A 27,376-nucleotide genomic window follows, 5' to 3' on the forward strand; every position below is an offset into this window, starting at 1 on the left:
ATCAAAGACTTGAGTCACTTGGGTCTGTGTACCTTTTGATGAGCGGAGGGTGGAACTAAGACCTTGTCCACACTGAGCCAGGTAAATCTGAAAACGGATCTTTTCTGCCCCATTTTGAGATCCCATCCACACCAACAAGAACAAGCAATGATGAAGAATGTTTTCGAATGTGCCTTTTGTCCATTTTGACTCTTGACTTTGACATTCTTCTGGAGTTTCACACATTCAGGTGACCAAGAAACCTTCTTACGCCGCTTAATGGGCTAACACAGCTATGACATATAAGTCATATAAGTCATAGGTTTTTTTGGCTTTTCAGTGTGGACTGAAAAAACGTCCAAATCCACTGGTTTCAAATTTACCTGGCTAGTTATGGATCTACCCTAACATTGCGAGGATTAGGGGGTTTCATTCCCTGCATTAACACTGTCAGTTGTTATAATCTTTGGTGACCAGGAACACACCCAGATTTCTTCTTGATAGGTGCGAGAACCTTTCCTGATTTTAGACAGTGGGCAGAAAAGTTCAAGTTGAAGCCAAATCAACTGGGTGAGCGGTGCCATAGTCGCCACACCCAAATAGAAAGCGAACAAAAATGGAAACTTAATTAATTTCAGTGTCATTTGTAGTGAATTTCAATTATGATTTATATGTTTTGTGGCTCATCGTCTCCGTTAAATGATGTTACGGTGCACCAGTGTCTTGCACCGAGCCAACTGAGCTGGAGCTGACTGAAGGCTCTCGAGGCTCAAAACACCCCAAAATGCCACCGATGTGACATGAAACAAGCCGCAGCAAAACGGCTGCAGGAAACAAGCGGGTAGTGATGAAAATTGGTTTCAAGCTGCGCGTCGGGGGAACAATTCAAAAGAAGATGCACATATTTCTTGCACGTATATCAGCGGCGAGAAGGTGGAGGAAACACGGTCGTGAAAAACTCCACTTACCTGGGAAGGGCTTCATTCATCCTCTACTGATTGGAAAAATAGCAAGATGAAAAATGACATAGTCTACGTCTGAGGGCAGGATGTGGAGGCACGGTTTTGTTGACAGTCATATGCAAAAATGACCTTTTTCTGCAGAGCGAGCTGCCTGTCTGTCGTCTGAGTCGACGGCGGCTGAGGTTCGACGTGATGAATGTGTTTTTTTCAGAGCGGGAAACGTGTCGCTCACGTTCCACCAGCCGACTAAAACGACTCCTCTAATGCCCGAAATATATTACTGCTCATTCCTTGGCCATGACACTTTACCACTGTAATACACACTCAAAGACTCACTAATAATCACAGTGTGTGTGTGAGTGTGTGTGTGTGAGAGAGAGAGAGAGAGAGAGAGAGAGAGACATGCTCATGTGGCAAACAGCACCGAGAGAGGAGACACAGACAGAGAAGAGAGACACCATGATTTTTTTTTTTTTTTTTTTTTTTTTTTTTTGCCCAGAACATAATAGCTTTTACTGTGTAATGCAGCTGCTGCTTGACTCTGTGCCTGAAAATAATAATTTCCTTTTAGCCATCGGAAATTAGAACAAAAGGTCTGGTGGCGAGTTGGACAAATGCATGAGAAAATATACTAACATATTTTTTTTATTAAACATTAAAAACATGGGTGACCATCTACCAGTTATCCAATAGGGACAAGACACGCGGATGAGTCAGCTACAAAAGGCTGTTGCTTCCCACACATCAGTTTAAAAATTAAAGCTCAGAACAGTAAGATATATATATATTTTTTAAATATCACTGCGAAGAGGTTTTATTTTGAAATAATAAATAATTCTGAGTGATGAGTTCAATCATGATGGTAGACTTCTGCAGCGGCTTGTAGAGCAACAGCAGCTCTGTGGAACAGGATCTATCATCCAAATGTCACTCATTATGAGTTCAGCACAGTATTTTTTTTTTTTTTTTTCATTATTGATAATCTATAAAAAAAAAATGTGCAGCTTCTCAATTATATTTGATCCATTGATGCTGCAGCCAAATGTGGTGATATCCTCTCTGAATTAGTGTTTCTCTCTCTCTCTCTCTCTCTCTCTCTCTCTCTCTCTCTGTGTGTGTGTGTGTGTGTGTGTGTGTGTGTGTGTGTGTGTGTGTGTGTGTGTGGCTCCCTGCCTCTTTTGTTGAGTGTGTTTAAATAAGTCGAGGCCCGCGGAAGGGGAGGACAAGTTTTTGGGAGCCGGGAGATGATGTATACCACCCCTCCCTCCAACACCCACACACACACATGCACACGCACACACACACACACGCACACACGCACACACTCCACCCCCCGACCTTCTTCTTCTTACTGCCTTTCTCTAAAATCATCTCTGCTGAGCTGTTCAGGGCCTTATATCACACCGAAGATGTTACAGTTAAACAGCTGTAACATATGACAGCTGCAGGGCGTGTGAGCATGTGTGTGTGTGTGTGTGTGTGTGTGTGTGTGTGTGTGCTCAAACACATGCACACATCTGCGAGTGCACATACATCGTCGGTGTGTGTCTCCATTTTTGACCAGTGAAGACTGCTGGAGATGAATCATTAAGGCAAAGAAGAGCAATATGCTTGCACGTGCATGCATTTATGAATGTGTGTGTGTGTGTGAGTGTGTGTGTGTGTGTGTGATTGTGTATGTGGGGAGGCCATCTCGGCGGTCACTCACCGATGCAGGTCTTGCTGTCTGAGTGCAGGGCGTACTTCTGGTGGCAGCCACACACCGGCCCCGAGTCCGTGTCATCACACGTGTGCTGGCAGCCGCCGTTTCCATAGTTACAGGTCACTGAACACAACACACACACACACACACAGAAATACACACGAACGCACACATTTATGTCTCACTCATGTTTTGTACATATAACAAAAGGAACATGACATTTTAAAAGGCCCCTTAGTTCTGTGTCGGCAATCGCTCACGGTAAAGAGAGGCAGCCGGGCCAAATTCACCCGACGGAAGCCCTCCAGGGACATTTTTAATGTGGGGTAATAAAGCAGCAGAGTGATGCCTGACTGGAAATAGGGCTTGACTTCACAGGTGGGAGAGAGCTGGGTCAGGGCAGGATGAAGGGGAAAGAGAGAGAGAGAGAGAGAGAGAGAGAGAGAGAAGAAGAAAGATTTAGGAGGCTGGACAGAGATCTGCATCTGTCGAAAATGCAAGGAGCCAGTGTATTCCTTATGGAGCTGACATGATGACAGACAATGAAGGGAACGGAGGGCCGCCTCTTTTATTTTTATTTTTTTTTCCTTTTCTGTCCATATGAAGGACTCGGCCTCCGACTTCATTTTCCGCACACCGCTGGACATTTTTTTTTAACATGTTTTTAACCATATCTGTACTTGCATTTGTGACTTCCTTCCAGTCAACCCACAACTTCTTTGGTTTAAAAAAAAAAAAAAATTGGAGCTTTTTCAAACGCACTAGTGTAAAACAACAACAACAAAACAAACAAACAAAAAAAAAAAAGCAGAGAAAAACAATCTTCAAAAATATCGGCATCCTTGTACATGTGGCCTGAGGTAGAAAGAAAGAAAGAAAAGAAAGGTTGTGGGACAGGGAAAATTGATGAGAAAAAGAGGAAGAAAGACAGAGGAGAGATGAGAGGAATCGAAAGAGGAAGTGTGTGTGTGTGTGTTTGGAGCGAAGGGGGTGTCATGCCATAACTGCCATTTCTTTCATCGCACGTTTACTGCCGTCCTGCGTCGCTGCGCTCCCCAGGACGCGTTGCCAGACAAAGTGTAACTAAAAGCTTATTTTTCCGCCTCTCGAAAAACAGCGGCTCTAAATTCCGTGGCCGCAGGTGCTCGGCGTGAAAGAGCGAGCGGTAGAGGAGCGGGGTGGCGAGGGGGCTTTAAAGACGGGATTTCTGTCGACTGAGTCCTTCAGCGCCGGCGGCTCGGCCCGAAACGGCGAAACGACTGCGGTATTAAATGTCCACCCTCGTATTTTACAAGTGAAGGCCCACTGGAACGTTCTCATCATTGCTATTACAGATGTTTATTACCGGAGCAGCTGAGGTCCTTCGTCACGACGGCATGTAATCTCAGTGAAAATGAAGTCTATAAAATAACGTGTTAATACCCTGCCGGTAAAATGGGCGACTGTAATTTTAAAATAAAGTATCTGACGAGTCCATTGCCGGAAGATTAACAGATGACGGAAAGCCTGGCATGTTTTGGGACCTTTAAGTAAGCTGCAGTTTACGTCGCAGCCACGTGGGACGTGTCATTTTCAACACATGTATGCGTCCGGTTTGAGGAAAAACACACATTTGCACTGCTTTTCAACACAGAATATGCTGGTAAGATCAGCCTCAGGCACAGCATATGACTTTATTAACAGTAAATATGAATTGTGCAAGCTATACTGCAAAAAGTCAAAATCTTACCAAGATTATTTGTCTTATTTCAAGTAAAAATGTCTTATTCCTAGTCAAAATATCTCATTACACTTAAAATAAGACATGATCAGCTCAGAAATTTCTTGTCTTTAGGCAATTTTCACTTGTTTCAAGTACATTTTCACTTGAAACAAGTGAAAATTGCCTAAAGACTAAAATTAGCTTGAAACAAGAAACAAATTTTGCCAGTGGAACAAGCAAATTTTTACTTGTTCACTTGTGTCACAAGTAAAAATTTGCTTGTTCCACTGGCAAAATTCATGTCTTATTTTAAGTGTAATGAGATATTTTGACTAGAAATAAGACATTTTTACTTGAAATAAGACAAATAATCTTGGTAAGATTTTGACTTTTTGCAGTGTATTTTTTCTTTTTTTTTTTTTTAAGTGTGCACACACATAGGAAATAAGTTGTAAATCCAAAGCCAATTAAGCCCTTTGCACACAGACATCCCACAATACTGCCGTAACGAAGATGAAATAATGATATAATGATGCAATAGTGCTTGAGCTGGATGTATAAAAGGGGCTTCCGACACATGGATATGCTGAAAATAACATGTGCCACCTCAGATAATTATTGCCTGACTTCTCTCAGATGTAAACAGTAGATAGTAGAGTACATAACGGTTTTAGTTTCCTCTGCAAATGGGCTTTTTTTTTTTGAAATGCCCTCACCAAGCCCGCAAAAACTATGTTAAAGTTGTAGCGTACAGTTTTTTTGTCCCATTAAATTAATAATAAACAAACGGGACATATTAGACACTATCATTCTGCCTGTTTCTGACTCTGTCTGTACATGCCTGTCCGTATGTACATTCTGTACTGAGGAGTGTGTGTGTGTGTGTGTTCTGTGTGTGCAGCAGGGTGGAGACGCCGGGGTGGCATTTCAGGCGTGGTACATACATGTACAGTCTTTCTGGTTGTTGGCGAGCTCGAACCCGGGACGGCACTCGCACGACACCCCCCCCTTGCCTGGAGCCTCCCTGCAGATGTGGGCACAGCCGTGGTCCTTGTTCATGCAGTTCATCCCGTCTGCACAGAGGAGAGGCACAAAAAGAGAGAGAGGACATCGTTTAGAGACACTTGAAATGACTTGAAATGTGACCTGTGACCTACGGCACCTTTGTCCAGTCGTCCAGAGTCAACTCGGCCGACACATCGTCCCTGAATGAAGAAATCAGAGCGCATGTTTAATGTTTTACCATGCAGTGATGTGGTTATGCGACAATATGGACCTTATTCCCGCAGTGGCCATTTTGAACTTACATGTCACGCGCGGCAGTAAAATCTCCATGAAGGAGCGAGTTAAGTAGGAATATCATACAAAAGTCCTGTGTGTGCCATCCATGTAACTTTTAAACTCAAAACAGCCCCATGTTCGCTCAGTCACATGTTCTCTCAACATGAAAAAGGGTGATTTCCATACATCTGTTATTTATATGAAGAAATAATAGGCTACATGTTCAGTAAATAACGTCATAATCCAAAATGGCTACTGCAGGCATGAGGTGAGTAGGCCCATAATTTATTCCGAACAATCTGATGAGGCAGAGATTCACTTTAGGTGTGATTACAGTTTCCTAAACCAAATCCGGTGGTAACCAGAGAGCCAATTGGTGATACAGTGGTCCCTCGTTTTTCGTGGGCGAAATCCGCGAAGTAGTCAGCTTTATTTTTTACAATTATTCTAGATGTTTTAAGGCTGTAAAACCCCTCACTACACACTTTATACACTTTTCTCAGACAGGCATTAACATTTTCTCCCTTTTCTCTCTTGTTTAAACACTCTCAAAGTTCAAACCTTCGTAGAAAAATAAGTCCAGTATTATAGAATGAAGGTATGAACGCACGGAGGAGCTTGATTGACAATGGTCTACAGTCCCTTAGCCAATCAGGACACAGAACACAATGCTGTAAAAAAAAAAAAAAAAAAAACATGCAAAATTGCGCTAAAAAAAAATCCACGAAACTGCGAGGCCGTCAAAGGTGAACCGCGTTATAGCGAGGGACAACTGTTGTGCTTCTTTTTTGTCTCTCTGTTTTTATGTTTTTTTCCCAAACTGGAGAAAACTTAGGGTCTGCATGTGCTTATGAATCTGTTTTGGTTTTTTTTGTGTTTTTTTTGAAAGCCATAATGCCTTGAAGGATTTTCTTAATTGCGATTACAGGGGCCTCAGTGCTGTAGGCGATGCCTCGTATCCACTGCATCACCATTACACGCGTAATCACAGTTAGAAAACGTCCTCTCGAGTATTAAAAGGCTACTGTAATCACATCTGACAGGGCTCGCCGTAACTCTTCAGGGCGGGAAGTGACAGCAATCGGCTGCTTGTAAGTGAAGACTCGTGACACTGAACCCTTTTGTGCGCGAACGCCTCTGGAGCCGAGACAAGCTGAACAGCCGAGGGTTATCAAACCACTGTTTTCCTTTCCCTAATTGCTAAAAGCCCACTTCACGCTCTCTGACATCCTGCCAGAGTCTCTCTCTCTCTCTCTCTCCCACACACACACACACACACACACTAAAATAATTTCCTCCCCTTCATCAACATCAATTAAACCCGTGCTGTAATTTATGAGCCCGGGTCCTTCCTGTCAGCGCTAACATGGCTGGTCATCGCTCCTCCCGTCCTTCCTCCCCGTCGCTGCATCCCTCCGCTGCAGCACCCGGGCCTGTTTGATGTGGTCTCTCCCTCTCAGGCCGGTCCCGGTGATTTACAGAGCGCACAGCGGCACTAATATTTGAAATAGTCTAGTGTTTAAATCTTCATTAGCGAGGAGAGGAGGTGGGGGAGGGAGCGGGGAGGCGGAGGACGGAGGGCCAAGGCTCTCCAGAGAGGAAGAAGCCAGCCAAAGATATCACTAAGCTCCGGGAAGAGGCTGGAAAAGTCAGACGGAGCGTTTTTTTGGGGAGTGTGCGGATGTCTCCTCGCCACAGCACAATCAGATGTCTTCACTCACCAACGATGGTCTGCGTGTGTGTGTGTGTGTTTGCATTTGTGCATCTGCATCTCTGTAAGCATATGCAAGTTTCACCTGTGTTCTTGTTTTTTTTTTTTTATTAACCTTAATTGTGCACACACACTCTTTTTCTGCAACAGCCTGCTTCACAGTCCATCACTGCATTTTGCCACCTGACCTGGGATTCAAACTCATACCCAACATCTGAATTTACATTTGAGATGCACAGCATGGATGCACATGCCACAAATAAATCTTTATAATTTTCCAGCAACACGGGAGCACAATGTTTATTCAGTAAACTATGCACGATGCACATGTCTCGTGTCCAGAGATGGGAGTATCGCGCAGCCTCCCTAAGGACTCCAAGCACAACAACATGGACTTCCTCAAAAGGCCAGCACAGTCATCGTTTTGTTTCCCCTCCTCCACTTTCTTCGTGTCTTTGCCAAAACCTCTCAAGGCTCAGTTTAGTGTTCCTCTGCAGAAGGTGTGGAGTGAAGAAACTGATAGAGACAACAAGTAATAAGAAATAGATGATATGAAGTAGAAGCCTCCCAACAGTGGTTTGCATACTTGAGGTGCATTTTGGGTTTCCACTGCCATTTCTGTGTTCTTCAAGCTGTTTCACTGTAGCTTGCTCCTGTCACAGCAAATTTCATGAAAGGGGCAAAATCTTGACATTTGCCTTCAACTGTAGTAATTCAAGTTAAAGCCACAGTAAGTGATTTCTGACCACTAGAGGGCGCTGAGAGCTCAAACTCGGCATGTTAACAAGCTTCCAATTCGACTCCTCCGATTCAAAAGTGCCATGAAGCTGCACACTTTCAACTACAAGGTAAGCTGCTTTGAATGAGCTTGGATGGGCACAGTGCTCATTGCAGCTCCAGAGGCACTCGCGCGATTGATCTGAAATTTGAAAATGTTTATCCATAGAAAGTGCAGCGTCAGAGAAGCTTTGAATGAAGCTGAAGCTACAAACAGGTGAAGTGGCAGGCAGAGGAAGAGGATATTCAAGCCAACAATAGGCTGGCTGTAAAAGAGGAGCCACAGTGATGACTCTCATAATGCAATGGGTCATTTTACCGTTAAAAAAATACATGTATTTTTGCTTAATATACCTTCTCAGCTCATAAAAACATGTTCCACCATAAATGGTTTCAACTTTAGCAAGGCTTAACCTTTCTTAAAGCCAATAACTTCTATTAATCTAAATAATAATAATCTAAATAACCAAATGGTCTCAGTGGCCATAAACCTCAGCCCAGACTTAATCCAAATGTTGTTTTACTCCTCTTTACCATAATCCTTCATGTGGAGAAACATAATCTTCATTCCATTCATGTCCACCATATGTAATCTGTGATTCACAGTTTATGCACATCTCACTAAACATTTAAGACCATGCTGAACCCCAAATGGAGTACAACTTTGTTACAGTTAATTTCTGAATATTACTGATGGATAAACTCAATAATTTGCATCATTAGCCTCCTTTGTCTGGCAGTGGTGTGTTAGATCTGGCCACTCCTGCAACTTTCCCCCACTCCAGTTGCCCCGCCCACCACTGACCCCCCCACACACCCCAGCCCCCCGGGTGAATAATGTCCCACTGTGGGGCCCAAGGGCCCTTCATGTGCCTGATTAAGGTGCCATTCCCCCTGGAGAGTCCCCTTCACAAACAAAGAGTCTTTTCTTAAATCAAACACTTCCATTCTCGCTGCCCACACCCAACAAGACCATTTCATCAAAGTCCAAAATCAAAGGACCCAAATGTTGAATAGAGATGCTGCATTTACATGTCGGATTCACAAAACATCAAAAAGAATCCTCCTCGCTGCTCAACATTAGATTATTCAGACAGTACGGCTAAGTTCACATGGAATATGTCACGAGGTAAGATGTCGAAACATTGGTGATTAAAGCATGGGGCTACTTGGAGTATGCAGCTTATATATGTTTTTCTTTTTGTACCTCCTTTATAATATGCAGTGCATTTATAATTTTGTCAGCAGGTAATATGTTGGCATTGAACTGTCCAATTTGGCCTCCATTCAACCCAGAAAACTAGCAGCACAATGAGACCGGGGGAGAAAAACAACAACTTTGAGTTAAACAGTTGGCAAAGCATGCAGTATTGTTTTAAAAGTAAATTCATAAGAAAGCAGTGTGTCTAACTCTGTCCATAGTCAATTTAAACTTGGGAGAAGTAAAATAAACGCAGGGAGAGGGTGAGGGGCCGGGACTCAGCACAGTCGAGCCTGAAACAGCAAACAGAGCAGCGGCCGTGAGCCGCGGCCTCTCAACGTGTCCGATGTGAGGAGACGGCGAGGCCGAGGAGCAAAGCCTGGAGCCCATTGACACATTCACTTGTCAGGCCTTAAAGCCCACATGGGTCATTGGATACATATTCAGACATATCTGATGTCAAACTCCGTTTAGCTCAGCGTCAGCATCAGCCCACTGATGACCAAGACACACAGACAGAGAGAGAAAGAGGAGAGCAGAAGAGGGAGACGGGAGCTGTAATTTGGACAGACATATGGATTTATAACTGAATGAACTGAGGATAAAAGCGGCTGACAAGAAAACACTACAAATCCATTTTGGAAAAAGTTTGCTACTTGAAATCCAATAACACATTTTTCAAAACAGATGCTTCAATCCACAAATTCATAACTTCTGTGAGCAAGAAAAATAGGAGGTTTTATTGTGTTAAAAGTAACCCTTGAAATAATATTAGGCAGCATTTTCAGATGAATAAATGTCTGTTTTGCTACTCAGTAGCGAATTAACACAGTAGTGATTTAACTTGGCATGCGGATTCTCTGCAGTGACACAGCAAAACTACGTGCGCACACCTAAAGCATGGGATTTAACTTCCAAAGCAGGAATATAACCAAACGCGATCATCATTCCGTGAAACTTTAAATTAAATAAACCACAAATATGTATCACAAATGCAGCTGAGGATCCCTATCCTGTGTAATCATAAGCTGCAAAGGGCATCATTTACCGGTACTCTCTGTTTTTCACTGGTGGAGCAAAGCTAAGGTCTGTGCAATGTGCAGCTTCACATTGCACAGACTTTTATTGTAAAAATTTAAACAAAAATGGCATTTGGACAAAACAATCACAGCCCAAAAGACAGTAAGAGATGATTTAAGAGAGCTGACGAGGCATTTAAGTCTCCTAGGTTTGGCCTAAAAAGGACGAGAACCCATTTTTGTTTGCACATGCGGACATGAAAATGGAAAGAAGAAGGCGACAACAAGGGTTTTGGCGCAGGTACACGCAGGTTAAGTCAGTCAGAATTACAAAGATGGATGCAGGTGAGGCAGTTTTCAGGATAAAAGTTGCAGTGATGCCCACTGCAAATAGAATAATGATGTCGTTATGTAATCTACTTGGTCAGTGTGACAGATCCACTTGTTGTACCCTCTCACACTATAAGGACGATGACAGTTAATAATTAAATGAATAAAATATGCTTGTTTTTATTGTGATACTGACAATTTGTCCAAGACGGCATGCAACACCTAAATCAGCTGTGTGTGTGTGTGTGTGTGTGTGTGTCTAGATTTACTGTTTCCAAACTCAAATCTCAATCTGGTGGGTTTGGACGCTCTTTGTTGCAGCCCCACTTTGTGATTCAGGCCGATGCGACGGCTGCATTTTTACCTAAAAATCTTCCTGAGTGCAATTTCACTGCGCTTCACTGACACGCCGGTGATTTTTTTTTTTTCTTTTTCAAGACGTTTTCTAAATCTCCTCAATTAATAATCAAAAGGTACCGAGGCTGACGCGGTGCAGTTTCTTCATTCCAGCTGTGTGCGCCCCTTTGTTTAGATTGGGGAGGTCAGTCGGTTTACAACTACTGAATCTCCTCACGAGGAGCCACAGTGGGTCCAGATTAAACACTCAACACGTCCTCCTGGCCCGGGACCACGGTAACAGCCCCGGGCCTTAGTCTCCCTCTCTCTCTCTCCCTCTCTCTCTCTCTCAGGAGCTCCTACTCCAGCTGAGGTCCAAGCATATCACAGCCATGTTATTACAACCTGACCCTCGCAGTGTTATACCCCAAAGCCCCAAAAGTCTGGCTGGCAGAGAGAATGGGAGACAGAAAATAAAAGAGGAGAGGAGTGAAGGAGAGAAAACTGGGAGGAGGGGGGGGGTGGACAAAACAGAAACAAAGGAGAGAGAGAGAGAGAGAGGGAGGGAGAGGAACGTACCAAGCTCCCTTCGGGTCAACCAAGAGGAAGTCAGCACTCCTGAGTTAGAAATCTAAGTGCACTGTTTATAATCTGTGCTCTGGAATTAGGAATCCATACAGCGTGGATTTGTAAACCGCGCCCTCAGATTACGAATCTGTGCCTGAGTCGTTCGAGCGCCCAGATTGCAAATCCAAGGGCACGGTTTACAAATCTGAGAATCCGAGAACATGGTTTACTAACCGCACACACAGATTTCTAAAGAGGGAGTGCTGATTTACACATGGGTCTTTTTTTTTTTTTTTTTTTTTTTTTTTTTTTTGTTTCTCAGCTTACCCCAGGGGAAGCTCCGTAGGAAAGGAAGCTGGAAGGGAGACGGAGAAGGAGGGAGAGACAGATGGAGACAGAGAGGTATAATTTAGAGCCTCGGGGTCGCTCTCCTCCCTGTTTCCTCTGAGGCGGATGAGGGATGAGGTGATGCTGAACGCCAGTCACACAACCTGATCTCCTCTCGCTCTCCCACCACGGCAGGGGGAGAAAGAGAGAGAGAGAGAGACACAGAAGCTACATTTACATCTTCCTCTGAAGCAAAATTTGCGCAAACTTTTGAAAATGTTCGAAAAACAAACAAACAAACAAACACAAAATTAGGAAGATTTAGAAAGACGTCCAAAGTCGCTTTTCAACTGTTTGCAATGAAAGTGAACCCGTCGTGCAAAGCTTACATCACTGTTCCTTTCTATGCAAACCACTGTAGAAGTTAAGTGGCTGTAAAAAGGCTTTTTTCTGCAACATTGAGAAAATTTTGGCAACTTTTGCCGTTTCTATTCAGCTCCTCGACTTCGATACATCATAATTCACCCAAGAATTCCTGGACGGGAACCCAGCAATAAAGAGACATTATACATACAGTGTGACAGATATTAAGACATATGAGTGTTGTACTTTGAGTTCAACTGGGTGTCAATTGAGTGTCTTACAGTTTCCCTTAAAAGTAAAAGTTTGATGCTGCAATTTATGCTGCGGTGATGGTAAACAAGCTCGTGTTTGGTTGCTATTGTTTTCCTCTGCTTTGGCAATGGTACGGTCACTGGGCCTGTAAAAGTACAATTCGGAGACTGTATTGAATCTCTGTCAATAGTGCCCATTGAATTGAATGGATAAGCCTCTTATATAGGCATATATACAGAGAGAAAGAGAGGCAGAAAGAGAAAAATACAGAGAAATGACAACACAGAAGACATAAAGGAACTGCGATTTGACATCTTATTCTAATATCCACTCAGTAAGAGTAAGATTGCCTTGGGCGGCAGAATGCATGTGTGTGTGTGTGTGTGTGTGTGTGTGTGTGTGTGTACATGTGTGTTTGTATATGCACGCCCGCTAATGACCGTGTGCATGCCTGTGTGTGCCCACACACGTATGGATTACCAGTGTTTGTACTGTGACTGTATGGCAGGCACAAAGCCACCCATAAAGCGCTCCACTTAAAAGGCCTCTTTAAAATAAACCTTTTAAAAAGCCCCAAACGCAATATCAAACGGGAAGGCCTTTCAAAGACGCCGTACAACAATTTATACTGCTATTACAGCTTCCTCTTCAAAGTCGGCTCCGCTGCAGACGAGCGAGGAGAGCCGCGGACGGCTGGCCGGCTGGGCCGTCTTCTAATTCCAGCCTTCGAGAGGCAAGAGACATGAAAAATTACAGATTTGAAGATTAGTTTTGCATTTGTAGTTTCAGTTCAGCTTCTTTTTTTTTTTTTTTTTTTTTTTTTTTTGTATGTCGTTAAAGGAAAAATCCACCCCGAGATGCTCTTCCTGTTATCCATCATCAATCTGTGATGCTCGGTGTCTTCCAGGAGTTATTTTACCATGAAGTGTTGTATTTTACCTTTTTGTTGTGCCCATTTTCCCCTCCAACGGCTGAAACTACATTCCTACATTTCCCAGAATACCTTTCAACAACCTAAGGAGAACATGGTTGAACTTGTTGCATGCAGCCGTGGCTTATAAGTGCAGACGAAGAGAACAATAAAGACAGTGATAATAAGAGAATGAGTGTTTTATGACGCCTGATATTTTTGTTCTGTTCAGTTTCATGTTAATTTTACAATTTCTTAATCAAAATGACATCACGCACTATTCACAAAACCAATTCAAAGATGAGTGGAAACCATATACTTGGCAATAAATTACATTTTTATGACATTTTGGTTGTTTTGAGTCGAGATCGGCTCTCATTTATTCTATTCCAGACAGTTTTGTTGCTTTTACTTAGAATTTCTTTTCATTTATCTATTTTTTCCCCACTTTCAATAGGCTTTACTGGCATGACATTTACATGTGCTGCCAAAGCGCAAGAGCACATTTCAGATAATCATAAAAATAACTGGCAGCATAGCACACAACAGTGATTAATACCGTTGCACAGCACATCATACATAAACGATCATTTCAACAAAGGAAAACTCAATGCAAATGATGAGAAAGTTCAACCTCGTCTGCTGGAGCCTGTCTGAGTTCCTTCTCTTATAATTAATAGTCATCAGTGCATCAGCGTTTGCAACTTGGCAACTCCGATGCACTGAAACTGGCGAACGTTCATCTCTCTCTCTCTGCCGTAATATAAAAAGAAACGACTGTAAATTCATACTTGGCGTAAAGGGTTTTGGATGAAGGAGTGCACGCAAACTTGTCGGGTCATTAAAAAGACGTCGTTGGCTTTTTGACATGTGATCGACATCCGTATCAACAGCCAGATTTAGCTATGACGGGCTTTAACCCCTCCCAGGACACACCCCCGGTGCAAAAAGGTGAGATCAAGGAGGCATCTTACTTTTTGAATCTGAGGCTACGTTTACAGTTGTCCCTCGCTATAACGCGGTTCACCTTTCGCGGATTTTTTTAGTGCAATTTTGCATGTTTTTTTTTTTTTTTTTAAAACAGCGCATTGTGTTCTGCGTCCTGATTGGCTAAGGGAGAGCCCGTGCATTGTGTTCTGCGTCCTGATTGGCTAAGGGACTGTAGACCATTGTCAATCAATCTCCGCCGTGCCGTGTCTCCTGTACAGTACAGAATGCGTTCATTCTATAATACTGGACTTATTTTTCGACGAAGGTTTGAACTTTGAGAGTTTAAACAAGAGAGAAAAGTGAGAAAATGTTAATGCCTGTCTGAGAAAAGTGTATAAAGTGTGTAGTGAGGGGTTTTACAGCCTTAAAACATCTAGAATAATTGTAAAAAATAAAGCTGACTACTTCGCGTATTTCGCCTATTGCGGGTTATTTTTAGAATGTAACCCCCGCGATAAACGAGGGACCACTGTACACGTAGTCGGGTATTTTGAGAAATGAATATTTCCCTCCCTACGTTTTCCAAAATAACATCGTGCACACGGCACCGTTTTCAAAAAAGTTTCCGTTTACATCAACCCACATAAATACGCCGTCGAGCACCATCATAACTACCCCAAGCCTATGGGCGGCGGTGTAGGAAGAAGGAGAAAGCCATGCAAGCCAATCAGAAGCCAAACCAGACAGCAGTCTGCCCAGGTCGGACCCAAAATTGGTGACGAGGACTGGCTCTTTGTGTTGGAGGGAGGAGAATTTGCAAAATTATTGACCTCCGAGCCCTCATTCATCTCTGCTCCTCGATATAAAAAAGCTGCTGTAATTGAAAATGCAAACATATGGACAGAAATGCGACTACTACTGTGAATGCATCCATGATCATCACCATCATAGACATAATATACGTATATCATGTCTATGATCACCATAGCCAAATCTAAACATTGCGTGCACTTTTGGCGCATAATGTGACGTCCGCTGCCTGAAATGCTGTACTTCTCCGCTTTTCTCAGTTTACATGCAAACGCGAAACAGGAGTTTTCCTAAATCTCCACTTTGGCCGGAGTTTTTAGAAAGAATCGTTTTCAGAGGTGAATTCGCCGTTTGCGTGTAAACGAAGGAAAATGTCTCCGTTCTTAAAAAGTACCCGTGTACATGTAAACGTAGCCTAAAGAACTGACACCAAAACTGATCCATGTTGCCAAAATCGGAGCAGGAATAATAAAAACACATAATTAAACAATAAAAAAATAGGCTCAGGATGAAAAAGTAGATAACCAATGGCTGTTTGTGAACGGTGTTTAAGTGTTTTAGGGTGGATTTTCCCTTTATCGTGGATGTGTAACTGCATCTTTGCCCAGGAGTTACAAAAAAAGAGGAATCAAATTAGGAAGTTTACAGCGGATGTACTGATGAAGAGTGTTTAAATGTTCTTTACGAGTATTACGATACGTACAAGAGTGCATGTTTTGTGAAAAAAAAAAAAGTCCAGTTGGAAGAAAAGACTCGCCACAGACAGAATTTCCTCCACAGTCTGATTCCTCCCGCCTCCCTCCTCCCTCCCCTCTTCCATCCATGCTCTTGTAAATGCCATTTTAATTGAAATCTGTCAGACGCTGGCTGTGTGTGTCTCTCTCTCGCCGGTCGGCTGAAACCACACGGCTATAGGTGCTAAGCCATGAATTTCAATGAGCGCTTTTCTTCGACTCGCTGCATTGAAGTCCTTCAGCTGAGGACTGTGCCATTCTAATAACCCTGCCCCAATCTCTTCTTCAAACACTGGAGGAAACGAGCACCACACACACACACACACACACACACACACACTGTCTCTCTCCCGTTCTTTTACTTTCTTTCTCTTTTTCGCTCTGTCTCCACTGATATCGCGGCTAAAGGACTGCTGAAGGTGCCATATGCAGCGTTTTAACACTGATAATTCATTGCTGCACTGATTTTGAGTCATTAGTGTAATTACTGTAAACAGATGACACCTTCGCCAAGAAGACTGGCTGCCTCCCCCGGCCTCGCTATTTTAGATTTTGAGCCACCAGGCTGGAAATTTTCCTCAACCGGGCGCTGTTCTTCCAACACAAAAAGAAAAAAAAAAAAAATAGTCAAAACTGTTGCCAAGTCTGTTTAAGATAAGTGACTTTGAGCTTGTTTTTTCATGAAGTCACTTGCAAAATTTGAGTGTTGTGGGCTGCATTTGTTTCTTGTTTTAAAATATTTGTTTGAGGATCCTCATTCATTTTTTAATATCTCTCTCCTCCCACTGATTCTCACGCAAAACCTGCCTCACAAAAAATGGTATCAATAAATAACAATAAAATAAAAATTATATATCTATTGTAGTACTGCGGATTTGCCAGTAGTAAGCTTACCTGAATGTACATGCATTAGTAAGTCATGAGACGACCACCACCCACCACAGTGGTAATTTTAATGAAATCACATGCACCTGCTTCCAACATGTTGCATAATGCCAGGAGGGATAAATCAGCTAATTTTTGTAAGAGTATTCTTCTGTGTGGTCATGGTCTGTATGTGTTCAGTCTGCAATCAAACTGCATTCATTCATAACCAGGGGGCTAAATCACAAGCGTCATCACAGAACAATATTATATCGATTTTTTGTACAATGATACGATATTTGCCGATATTACAAACTCTGCCACTATACGATTTTGATTATATTCATTGCAGGGGCTTGCGACTGATATCAGGTGATACCGTATTCTCATTAACACGCTTATTTACTGTACGTTATGTCATATTGTGGCTCACAAAACTACAATATGATTTGACAGGTTTACTACTGAACTCTGTCAGACATTTCAATGAAAAACATTGCATTATTTTCAAAACTAAATTAATTTCTTTGCAAATAAAGTGTGAAATGGCAGCTGTGATATTGACCGCCATTTTCAAGGTGTGATTCAGTTTTTGTGGCGAAAACGTGGTCAAATCTGATGAGGCGGAGGCGGCAGCTGGCACGTTCACTTTAGTCTTAATGTCATCTAAAACCATAAATACTGTAGGTATAGTCCATGTTTTAGAAGTCACAATAATATTCAAAAAAAAAAAAAAAAATTAGCACTTGAACCTCAACTTGGAACATGGCTTAGACCCAAGTGGCAACACGTGCGGCAAAATACGGATTATTTGTGAACGCGCCGCAGCTGCGCAAACAGAGAAAACACCTTTCCCTCGTTTTTTGGAAAAGTGGAATACAAAATGCGCCCGCTGGTTTCGGGGCTTGTTTCTGAAGGCGAGGTTGCTTATTATTTTTTTCTCGCGGGAACGGGCAACACTGCGAGTCGAGGGCTTTCAAGAGGCAACTGCAGATGTGGAGCCTAGAAAAAACAAACCTCTTCCCAACGTATTTATCCTCTTCCGCCAGAAAAAGAGAGAGAGAGAGAGAAGAGAGAAAGGCGTGCGCGGGTTCGACAGCAGCGGAGGAGAGGGAACAAGCAGCAGCATCCAAGTGGCCACGCGGTTTACGGGGGAAATGTGGTCTTAATTTGGAGAAACACGTCTCAAAATGGTCTCATTTGTTTATGGTAATTATACTAAGGTATCACAACTAATTTGACAGCTGGAGCGAATTGAATTGATGTTTAAAAAAAAAAAAAAAAAGAAAAAAAAAAACGCTCTGCACGTAGCACCTCGGAGGTACGAGCGGTGCCTCTCCCTTTGTGCCCTCGAGCAACAGCAGCGTTTCCATCCAGGCCCGAGAGGCGGCCAGCGAGGAGAGTTCAGTGTGTTAACTTAACAGAGTCCAGCTGCTAACGTTAACGAGAGGAAAAACTTTTCGGGGCGGCTGTTTGATACACACAACCTTTCGGTGGTATGACTACAAAGTGTGTGTGTGTGTGTGTGTGAGAGAGAGAGAGAGAGAGAGAGAGGGAAAGAGAGATGTAAACAGATGCTGGTTTCCTGTAAAGGCTGGGAAAAGATGAGACAGGAGGACATTTGCTTGCTTCGTGTGTGTGTGTGTGTGTGTGTGTGTGCGCGGCACAGTAGGCTGTGTCATTCCTGCACAGTCCACTCCCCTTCGCTTCCATGCATGTGTTTGCTACCGAGCAGAAACACACCGAGTCGGCCCCCGCTCCCTTGTATTAAACATTTCCACTGGCCAAAGACAAACTCCGACCTAAAAATACAGCGGAGCGAGCTTTAAAAAAAAAAAAAAAAAAAACGTTAGGATGGCAAAGGAGGGAGGGCTTCCATCTTCCTCTCAGGGGTAAATAACAACTCATATTTACCTCAAAGAGAGAGAGAGAGAGACTCCTAGCAAAGTCATTAGAGCTCTCTTTCAAGGTCTTTTCACATGCTGGAATAATATTTAAACAAAGTATTTATAAAATGGAGGAAGAGAGGGTGCCTGCAAGGGAAAGCATTAGTCTGTGCCCAGTCACTTTCAGCACCTCCGCCATGCTCTGATGACCCAGTGTGAGTGTGTGCGTGTGTGTGTGTGTGTGTGTGTGTGGAGACGCACGGCGATCCTGCCTGTAACAGACCATCGTTGTTTCAGGGGAAGTTCAGGCAGAGGTCTCCGCTATACAAAACCAGGCGGCACAGAGGAAAACACTTTCAGCTTCACGGCAGTCAAACAGGTTTTGGACATATGCTTGGCAGGGCCCGCCGTCCTCGCACAAAAGAAGCACCAAAAAAAAAAAAAAAATGGAGGAAGGAGGCGAACGCGGCGACCGAGACCCCCGCGATGTTGCTAAAGTTAATCCTTACAGCTGCAAAGAATCCAAACACACACACACACACACACACACACTAGGATTTCACCTCCACACACCAGGATGTTTGCTGAGTTTGACGGAGGCGGCGGGGGAGGGGGGCGGGGGGGGGGTTAATACAAAACACAAACAGCGGCCACTCCAATTCGAGATCACACTCACAGTCCTGAGAGGCTCAGAGCAAACACTGAAGGAGTCACAATCATTTTTCAACGAACGTGATTAGATTTGTTTTTGAACATTTACCTGATTTTATTGGTTTGAAATCAACTCGCATCCTAGCTGACAAGGAATCTCCCAATTTGGGGATCAATAAAGTACATGTGTCTGTCTATGACGATGACGAAGATGGAGTTTGTAAGGTGAGATGCTTTTGAGAGACGAATTCAAGATTCCCAGGGAATTTCTGGAAAGTCCTGGAATTTCAAAACAGGCAATTTCAAGTTAGAGAATTGAAAAAGTTGGAGCGAGTCGTGCCTCAACTAAAAAAAAAAAAAAACAACCAAACAAACGGAAAACTCATCATCCACCAAACCTGGTATTTATTTTACCGTATTTACTGTAATAAATCGGAATGATTATGTACATTTTCAAGTGTGTTTTTGGTCAAGGTCAGGTTTGGGTCAACTCTCGTGCTGTGTTTTTATAGGTCATGATTTTAGTCAGGATTTTAGTCATGGGAAGTGTGGGAAAGTCAGGGGGATTTCACATACAGCTACATTTTACACAGAGTTAAATGGGAAGCCTGTTAGCTGTTGTTGGCAGGAAATTTTATATTTCAGTACAGCCTCAATACCAAAAGACTGAGTGTGATATTCATGTTTGTGTGGTAATGTTAGCCACAGGTCATGCATTCTTCAAAGGCAAAAAAGAATTAAAAAAAAAAAAAAAGAATATTAATAGTGTTATGCACCGAAGTTGAGCCTCCAGTTACATCACAGATTATCAAAACAAAAGAGAAACTTTCTTTATCCAAAAAATAAACAAAAAAACACACTTTTTTGCTCATGGAGGATCAAAAAGTCCTTTCTTACACTGACGACATTTCAATTAATTTTGACCGTTCCTTTCAGCTTTTCGAATCTGACGTGTCACAACTTGAAGCTCGGATGGAAATGGAGAATTTTTGCGCCGTTTGGATAAAAAAAAACAAACAAAAAAAAAACACGGTTTCTCAAGTTAGCTGTTGTTGGCAGGATATTTTATATTTCAGTACGGCCTCAATACCAAAAGACTGAGTGTGATATTGATGTTTGTGTGGTAATGTTAGCCATAGGTCATGCATTCTTCAAAGTCAAAAAAGAATTAAAAAAAAAAAAAAAGAATATTAATAGTGTTATGCACCAAAGTTGAGCCTCCAGTTACATCACAGATTATCAAAACAAAAAAAACTTTCTTTATCCAAAAAAATTAAACCAAAAAAAAAAAAAAAAAAAAACGCTCTTTTTTGCTCACGGAGGATCAAAAAGTTCTTTCTTACACTGACGACATTTCAATTAATTTTGACCGTTCCCTTCAGCTTTTCTAATCTGACGTGTCACAACTTGAAGCTCGGATGGAAATGGAGAATTTTTTTGCGCCGTTTGGATTAAAAAACAAAAAAAAACAAAACACGGTTTCTCAAATTAGGCCGCGTGAGCCTGTGCAGCACTCGGGAGAGAAATGAAGCTCTCCGATGGGCGACAGGTGTCGTGTTTCTGCCTCTGGATGGCGTTTTGTAATTGATGATGACACTAGCCAGGTAGACGGCGCTCCCTGTAGTTAGAGTTCCCACGTGCCCCGGGGCTGTCATCTGAAAAGCTCCCTGTACCTCCGATTTCCTGCCTGTGTTTGTTTAAAGTGAGAATTCCTCCGTCATGAAGAGTACGAGCTCTTGTGTGTGCGTGTGTGTGTGTGTCGGTGTGTTTCAGCGTCTGTGTTTAAATGTGCATGTGAGCCTATGTGTGCATGCATATGTGTGTGTGTGTGTGTGTGTGTGCCGCAGCAGCAGCCTCCGTCTGCTTCCTCTCCTCACACAACTCCAAATAAACACATGCAACTTCCATTGGTCCACTCGACCGTGTTTGTCTCTCCGTGTTTATTTTTCCCTTTCTTCAACCCCCCCGCCCGCCCTTCCACCCTCTCCTGCTCCCATAATGCCTTGCCTTCCTCATAATGGAGAGGTGGGCGGGTAAAAGCTCTCTCAACAGATGGGATGTAGTGCACATATTTGTGCCACCGCATCATTATTTGAAGTAATGATACTTTGCGGAAAGGACTGAACAAAACAAGGAGGAGGGCGGGCAGATTAACGAGGTGTGATTACAAAATATGAATCATGATGATGACATAAAACAAGTTTATAGCAACCCGAAAAACTCCCTGGTCGTTTGTTATTTCCTCTCTGAGAGAAATTACATGTAACTCATTATGTTTTCTCATGCACTGTTAATTGAGTGGCTTTTTTAATTTTTGGGTTCACCGATGACTTTGCAATTAACCCCATAAAGCCATTTGTATCATATATGATACACATTTTCAATTCCGTTTTTTCGTTTTCGGTTTAATCAATACTTGACCAAAATACTGTTGTATACCTTTGAACACTTCCCCAGTTCACCCTGGACCATACCATTGGCACTTCAAGTACATATCATATATCATACACCAGAAAGGTCGTGTAATAACATATTTTTTTGAATTTTTATATATATATGGGGGAAAAGTTAGGACAATTCCAAGGGCCCTTGCCTGACAGGGGCCCCAAAAATTAGGTAAAAACTAATATAAAATTATTAAACCATCAACTAGTAAATACATATATATATATTTTTTCATGGGGCCCAAAATTCCTGGCGGCGCCCCTGTATATATATATTTTGTTATAGGACTAAATAAAGGGTTCAATTTAAAAAAAAAATGGAATGTTCTGCCAGTTCTTTCATAGTTCAGGCTTTATAGGGTTAAAAGTCTTTCGTTTGACCTCTCTCCTCTTGTTCTTTCAGACCAGTGCCGGCGTCTAACGGCCCTCTCTCTTTCCTTAACAGGTATCGATCATTTTTACATACTTGGGCGCATAATTTCACTTCCACTTCAGCAAAACGCCGGCCAAGCCCCGCTGCTCCCGGCGCTCTTTTCCGGAGACGTGATGACTCGTCAGAACGGACCAGATTTGGCCGGCGACGCCTCCGCGAGGCCCTGTGGTTCGTTTGGCGTCCCAGAGGCACAGCAGAGCTCTCAACTGTGATCCGACCTCAAGTTTACTCACCCACACTACACCTACACTGTCCTGACATCGTATTTTATTCTGTCGGCCGCAGACGTTTCCAACCTCACCCTGCAGGCTGGAAACAGGGAGAATATTCACAGATCAGGACGTCAGATGGGCTTACTGTGAAAAAACAAGCTGAATGAATGATGGAGTGAGTGAATCAGATGATCAATCAATGACTGACTGACTGAATGAATGAATGAATGAATGAGTGAATGAATGAAGCAATATAATCAAGATATGATTAGATTAATGAATTAATGGATAAATGACCTGATAAGCCAATGAATGAATGAAAATAAGTGGATGAATGTTGTTCAATGACTGAACAAATGAATGAATGTATGAATTAATGCCCTAAATGGCTGATGAATGAGTGACTGTAAATGAATGCATGAAATAGGGTCTTGTAGTAAGGGATATAATAATAGTTTAATGGGATATTAACATTTACTACTATTATTATTATCTTACTATTATATCATTAAGTGATGCTGTAATACTGACTAACAATCTAATAACTCAAGCTGATACTTTATTAATGTTATTATTACATGCTGTTACGTCCCTTATGAAGTCATTGTGCTGTGTTAGTTGGTGATATAGAGCAGCAAAAGTGGCTGTTTCCGTGAAAATGCTCTTTTATTACAATTTACATTCCGTCGGAGAGACATTTTTATGACATTATCCAACAGTTACCGCTCTATCAGCGGCCTCACTGCTGTGTGTTTGTGCACCTATTGCCTCCTGTTAGGTCTTCTTTATATACAGCCCTCTCAGGAGCCGCCAACAGGCCGTTTTCATCTGTGCCGGCCGGGCCCATAAATCACACAGAGCCACCGTTTTCCCACCCGGCCCCGGGCTCATACCTGCGGCACGGCGCGCCCGGCCCAGCCAGCTAATGATTTTCCAAACTGTGAGAGAGGGCTGGAGGAGACGTGCCTCTCGCCCTGTCTGCACCACAGTGGGAATTTAACTTTTTTTTTTTTTTTTTTTTAGAGGTCATTCTCTTCTTCTCTTAATGGGATTTTAGGGGAACTTGCACACTGGCAAATAAAATATGAATAGCACCAACTTAAATCATAATATAGCAGCAGATAAACTATTTTCTATTGTCATCAGTGGTGGACAGTAACGGAGTAAATTTACTTGAGTACTGTACCTAAGGATTTGTACTTTACTTGAGTATTAGATTTCTTTAATACTTACTTACTCTTACTCAAATACATTTCCAAGAGAAATATTTTTACTCTTATTCGAGTAAATTTCTAGGAAGGCTGAAAAGTACTCGTTACTTTAAGGTCGGCTGTGTTTTTTTTTTTTTTTTTTTTTTTTTTCTAAAATACTATTGGACACAAGCTGTGTTTGTCAAAGAAGAAAACCTATCACAGTACACGTTCTCCACTGGGATCTACATATGCAATTGCAATTGTGTTTATTTATCTATTGTATTATTCACTGTATTTGTATCATTTATTTATTATTATTATTTTTTTTTCTGTATTCAGTATATCTCATTGTATTCTAAAAGCCTGACCAGGGACAAAGACTGCAAATTAGCTGAAGCTAGACGTCTTATATACATCACATTTTCCCTTTTTTGTGGCAATGTGGTATGTATCGCCCCTGTCAAATAAATATTAAAAATAAATAAAATAAAGCGGAAATACATCATCCCCTACCCATATAAGGATAACGCCAAAGTAACCACGCCCTTTTGACTCACAACAACTCAAAACAAGAGCGCGACAATGGCGGCAGCAGGAGAAGAAAGTAAAGCAGTGATTTCTCAACCAGTGGTCCGGGGACCACCATTGGTCTTTGAGGGGGTTCCAGATGGTCCCAAGCTAAATGATGGAGAGTTAGTTGGACCGGTACGGGTCCATTTGGTTAAATTTACTTAAGAGTTAAATGATTGTTAAACATCTGCATTACTTAATTAAAGAATTGTTATTTTTTTATCAACGTTTGCCTGTAATCTCCTATGGTGCCATATCAATACAATAAATGCAGAATAAATAATGGACCTTGATATAAAAAAGGTTAAACCACTGCGGTAAAGGAGTTTCTTCACTGCTTCCCTCAGTGAGGGGGAGGTAGAAAATGCCTTGCCTGACGTGTGTGTGTGGGGGTGTTTAATAAAACATGAACATGATAATTACTATCCTCTTATGATCTCATTCATTTTATTTGTTTTTGTAGGTGTTTCTGCAGGCTTTGTGTAACATTGTGGTTCTACACGCAAGCACATTAGTGCAGGTGGTTTCAAAGAGTTAATTCTCTGAAACAAGAGTTACAAGGTCCTATAAACTGAAAAAATTACAGTAATTCATTGATGTGAAAAATAAGAAATTTACTTTTACTTTTACTTTAAGTAAATTTAAAAGCATGTACTCTTGGATACTTAAGTACCTTTAAAAGCAAGTACTTTTTTACTCTTACTTGAGTAGCATGTCGACTGAGCTACTTTTACTTGTGACAGAGTAAATTTTGACTAGTAGTATTTTTACTCTTACTCAAGTACTGAGGTCGAGTACTCTGCAAATTTGTGTACTCAGTTTAAGCTTTCACATATAAAAGTGGGACAACTCAATGAAAAAGGAAGTAAAGGAGTAATCTATAACTTATTGAAGTAAATTTTTTACCCCAACCTTTTTAACTTCACACACATTTTACAAACGTCCAACAGCATTTTTGCCAACAAGGCCCATTCACACCTTTCTGAAGCCACACAGCGACAGACGTATAGGCACGAGCGCATACACACCTGTCCTGCTCTCTGTGATACACACACATACACGCAAATATACACAAACACACACACACCGGTGTCCTTTTGGGATTGCACAGTGTGCACAAAGCGCCAAGTGTTTGAATCATGACTCCGAGGCAAGACACTAGATAGTATCTAAATCCCTGTGTGTTTTTTGGACAGCGGGGGGGATATTTGAGCCTCCTACGGTCGAACTCGCTCTTAATTCTTGTGTAGCTTGGAGCGCGAGGTACGCTGTCGGCATGAGATGGTGTTTAAAATTCCCAATTTTACTGCCAGCTCTAAATTTGCCAGGAATTTTGGAGTTGAGCTGAGAGAAGAATTTACAAGCGTATTGTTTTCACTCTGTTTGGGGGGGGGGGGACATCTACTTGCCATAATGTCCAAAACGCATAATTAATATATCAGATGCGCAGACCAGGAGCCCGAATCAACTGCGAGGTATCAGTTTAATATCTAATACCGCGCAGAAATCAGTGTGAACCTCCGCGCCGCCGCTGTAAATCACACGGAAACACTGATGCCGTTAACAGCCGAGAACAACTGGAGGGGCTTCGTTCCAAAATGAGACTTTCACCACTTTAAATAAATGACACGCACTCTTGTAAAATGATCGATGGCACAAAATCAACACAGGTTTTAATGCTTTTTAAAGGATAATAGTTAACCTGAACCCTTGGCTGACAAAATGAACGCTTTTACAGGCCGGATCCGCTCCGTTTTAGAGAAACTGACTAATGAACTTCAGGGTCGTGATTACCCAAAATGGGACCGAGCTCGTCAATTATACATGCATGTTACCACTGGGCCTATGAGCCATACCTGACTCATGTGGTAATAGCTCTCCTAGATCATGACAGATCAGGAACATTTGCTGGAAGAGCTGTTTCCCAACTCGAGATTGGACCGAGCGGGCCAAAGTTTTGGTTCTGCCTTGGACGCGGTTCAGACGAAACTGTGAAGCACAACTGAGTGGAAACACACCATAATGGAACAAACAATTGTTGCTAGGCTTTATTATCCCCCAGGCGAGTGTCAGAGAGAAAGAAATGAGCCGCGAGCTGACACTCACCATATGCGCAGCCACAATCTAACACAAAATCGCTCTCTTTCTCACACACACAAGCCGAGCTTTACACAATTTGTATCTATCAGACTATAATTTGAGACGCCGGTTGGAGCCCAGAACTCCCCGCCGGCGCGGTAACGGTGGCTCCGGCACGTCAAGGTGAGATTAACAGCGCAAAGCCGCTCCATATTTCTTTTTAAAGTTCTTCAGCAGACCGGGCGTCACTTGCCAGGATACACATCATCACCTGTGACACACTTCAAATCTCTCTGACGGTCCTCGGCCTCTCCACAGGTACAGTATGACCCACTTTGCTCTTGGCATCAGCGCGCGTCCCCCCCCCGTCTCCGCCCCCCGGGTGATGGGATCAGAGAGACGCAGAGGATCCAACATGAACTGAGGATCAGATCATCCAAACAGCTCAGGAGGTGGTCGGAGGTGTTATTCCAGTCCAAGTTCAAGTTCAAGTTTATTTGGAGTCCTTAATCATCACTACGGCCTCGAAAAACTCTGCAGGCCCGCAGTTTATAGTCAACAAAATGACAAAATGCAGTGCGTCTCCAGGTCACATGCAGTTAAAAGTCACATGAATCGAACACGCAGCAGCTCGTGACATTGTTGTCAAAGGGTTTTGGGGATGCGAACAAGCAAGAGGACGTGTTTACAGTCCGTTTGAAAGAATTTAAATACAGTTGTCCCTCGCTATAACGCAGTTCGCAGTTTCGCATATTTTTTTTAGTGCAATTTTGCATGCTTTTTTTTTTTGGTTTGAACTTTGAGAGTGTTTAAACAAGAGAGAAAAGTGAGAAAATGTTAATGCCTGTCTGAGAAAAGTGTATAAAGTGTGTAGTGAGGGGTTTTACAGCCTTAAAACATCTATGATAATTGTAAAAAAAATAAAGCTGACTACTTTGCGGATTTCGCCTATTGAGGGTTATTTTTCGAACGTAACTCCCGCGATGAACGAGGGACCGCTGTACCATGACACAGCATTTCAGTGACAATCTGCACAGGAATTGGTTTCAGTGTGGATATCATTAAGTTTTAAACCACAGCACAGAGTAAGGCTGCAGCTAATGATGATAAAATGTTAAAAAATTATGATAAGTTCGCAGAGACAAAATAAG

General features: G+C 42.4%; 1 protein-coding gene across 3 annotated transcripts in view; it reads right to left on the bottom strand.

Annotated features, from left to right (window-relative positions):
* The window catches only part of scube1 (signal peptide, CUB domain, EGF-like 1), a 135,767-nt gene that overhangs the window by 60,788 nt on the left and 47,603 nt on the right, over positions 1–27,376 (bottom strand). For all 3 annotated transcript variants that reach the window (XM_030046179.1, XM_030046180.1, XM_030046178.1), the window contains exons 5-6: positions 5,290–5,418; positions 2,650–2,766 (exon numbers count right to left, since the gene is read on the bottom strand). In XM_030046179.1, coding sequence (XP_029902039.1) covers positions 2,650–2,766; positions 5,290–5,418 — 246 coding nt within the window. The remainder of the gene's footprint in view (positions 1–2,649; positions 2,767–5,289; positions 5,419–27,376) is intronic.

Source organism: Myripristis murdjan, chromosome 23, assembly GCF_902150065.1.
Source record: "Myripristis murdjan chromosome 23, fMyrMur1.1, whole genome shotgun sequence".
Taxonomy (NCBI): Eukaryota; Metazoa; Chordata; class Actinopteri; order Holocentriformes; family Holocentridae; genus Myripristis; species Myripristis murdjan.